The sequence below is a fragment of the Terrapene carolina genome, unplaced genomic scaffold (genome assembly GCF_002925995.2).
Source record: "Terrapene carolina triunguis isolate 2854851 unplaced genomic scaffold, T_m_triunguis-2.0 Scaffold24055, whole genome shotgun sequence".
Classification (NCBI taxonomy): domain Eukaryota; kingdom Metazoa; phylum Chordata; order Testudines; family Emydidae; genus Terrapene; species Terrapene triunguis.
In genome coordinates this window covers 1-2,032 of record NW_020688406.1, presented here as the reverse complement: position 1 = coordinate 2,032, position 2,032 = coordinate 1, and the positions used below count along the sequence as shown (strand labels likewise).

General features: G+C 61.2%; 1 protein-coding gene across 1 annotated transcript; it reads right to left on the bottom strand.

The window, feature by feature from the left end:
- Window positions 1–1,127: 1,127 nt before the first annotated feature.
- LOC112124263 (neuroligin-2-like) lies at window positions 1,128–2,029 on the bottom strand (the record flags this gene model as incomplete). Its single annotated transcript, XM_024222780.2, has 1 exon — window positions 1,128–2,029. A coding segment is annotated over one exon (825 nt), but the record flags the coding sequence as incomplete, so codon positions are not given.
- Between the last annotated feature and the right edge of the window lie 3 nt (window positions 2,030–2,032).

Here is a 2,032-nt window from a genome sequence, read left to right as displayed (position 1 = left end):
CCCCCCCACGAAAAAAAAAAAAACAATTTCCAGGTGTAACTTTCCCCCATTCCTGGCCTCTGTGGGGCACGTGGTTTCCCCTCCAGGAGTGGTGGTTGCGGGGGGCATTGGCTTCTGAGTCACGAGTGAAGAACTGTTGGCTTCTCTCAAAGGTCCTAGACTACCGATTCCATACCGGGAAAGACGCTGGTTTCTCCGCCTTACACCCAAAAGGACTGAAGAACGGTTGTGCTCCGTCACTCTGGGTAGAGCTTTGAGGATCTCCATCATCCAGCCAAGATGAACCATGGGCTCTCGGCCTCTCTCCAACGCTTCCCGGTGCGGATACTACGTTGGGAAAACCGTTGAGCGTCTCCATCCTCCAGCCAAGATGAGTGAAAAAGGGTCGGTTTCTCTCCAACACTGTACAGTTCCGGTCCTACCTTGGGAAGGGCGTTACCACCACCCATCCGTGAGGAGTGAGGGATGGTCGGTTTCTCTCCAACACCTTTCAGCGCTGATACAACGTTGGGAAGGATGTTGGGTACGTCTCCACCGTCTGCCCAAGATGAGCGAAAGACGGTCGGTTTCCTCTCCAACACCTTCCGTTGCTGATACTGTGTTGGAAAGGACATTGCGGGTCTCCGCCGTCCATCCAAGGGGAACCAAGGACGGATGGCGCTTCTCCAACACCTTCCCGTGCTGTTACCAGATGAGGAAGGGTATTGGCACCCCCATCATCCATTCAAGATGAATTAATAACAGTCGGTTTTTCTCCGGTGCTGATACTGTGTCTGGGCGTCTCTATCCTCCGTCTAAGAGGAGCAAAGGATGGGCGGCTCTTTCCAACACTCCCCAATGCTCCTACCAGGTTCGGACGGGCGTCGGGCCTCTCCGCCGTCTACCCCGGATGAGCAAAGTACGGTCGGTTTCTCTCCGGTGCCAAGATCGTCCCCACCGTCGGTCCGAAAGGAACCGGTCAATTCTCATCGTGTGTGGGAGACCTCCTCATTCGAGCTCGGCCCACAACCCCCTCCCCAAATTATTGTATAAAAGAACCCACCCACCCCAAAATCCCGGTGGCACGGCACACAAAAAGATGCCACGTCTCCCTTTCTTTCCCCCCACCCCTCCCGCCCCCGCGGTCAGGGGTGGGCGGCTGGGCAGAGAGGAAGGGCCCTGCCCCTTCACCGCGATTTCCCCATGGCTGGGGTGGGGGAGGCAGCTATACTCGGGTGGTGGAGTGAGGGTGGGGCAGGGTGTTGTTGTGCCCTGTGGGGAAGGTGTTGAAAGGGTGCAGGGCTGGCATGCCCGTAATGGTACTGGGGATCATGGTGATGGTGTTGGGCGTCATCAGGGGCACGTCGTCCGGCGCCCGGCGCAGCGCGAGGGTATAGTCCGGCGGGCAGGCCGGGCGCAGGATCTCGTAGGGTCTCAGAGCCTCCAGGTCGTGAGCGTCGTGCTCCGAGTGTTTGATCTGCAGGGACATGAGCTCCTCCTCCTGGCCGCCGTGCACCAAGTCGTTGGCCGCGTTGCGCTGGGGGCTGAGGCGCCGGCCGCCGAGGACACCCGCCCGCAGCTCGTGCCGCTTGTCCCGCTTGTAGTAGAGGGCGGCGAAGGCCAGGATGTTGAGGAAGAGCAAGGAGGCCCCCACGGCCACGGTGACGCTCAGCTCGGTGGAGTAGTCCCGCGAGTCCCCCGGGAAAGGGGCGTAGCGCCGGCGGTCGTCCGCCTCGTCCTCGTCCGGCGGCAGGGTGGGGAAGGGCCGGCGGGTGGTGCTGGGCCCCGCCCGGGAGCCGGGGGGCCAGCGGGTGCCGTAGGGCGGGACGCGGGTGGTGGTGGAGGTGTAGACGGGGTCGTGGAGGTGGTGGAGGTGGGGCACCAGCTCCAGCCAGAAAGCCACCTTGTTGGCCCGGTAGTTGTCCCGTACCCGGGGTTTGAGGCCGATGTGGAGGTACTGCTTGTCCTTTGTGTTGAACTTGGTCCACACCACCTCCTCGAAGCGGTTGGGCTTGGTGTGGATGAACTTGGTGTCCTGGGGCACCGGCTGGTT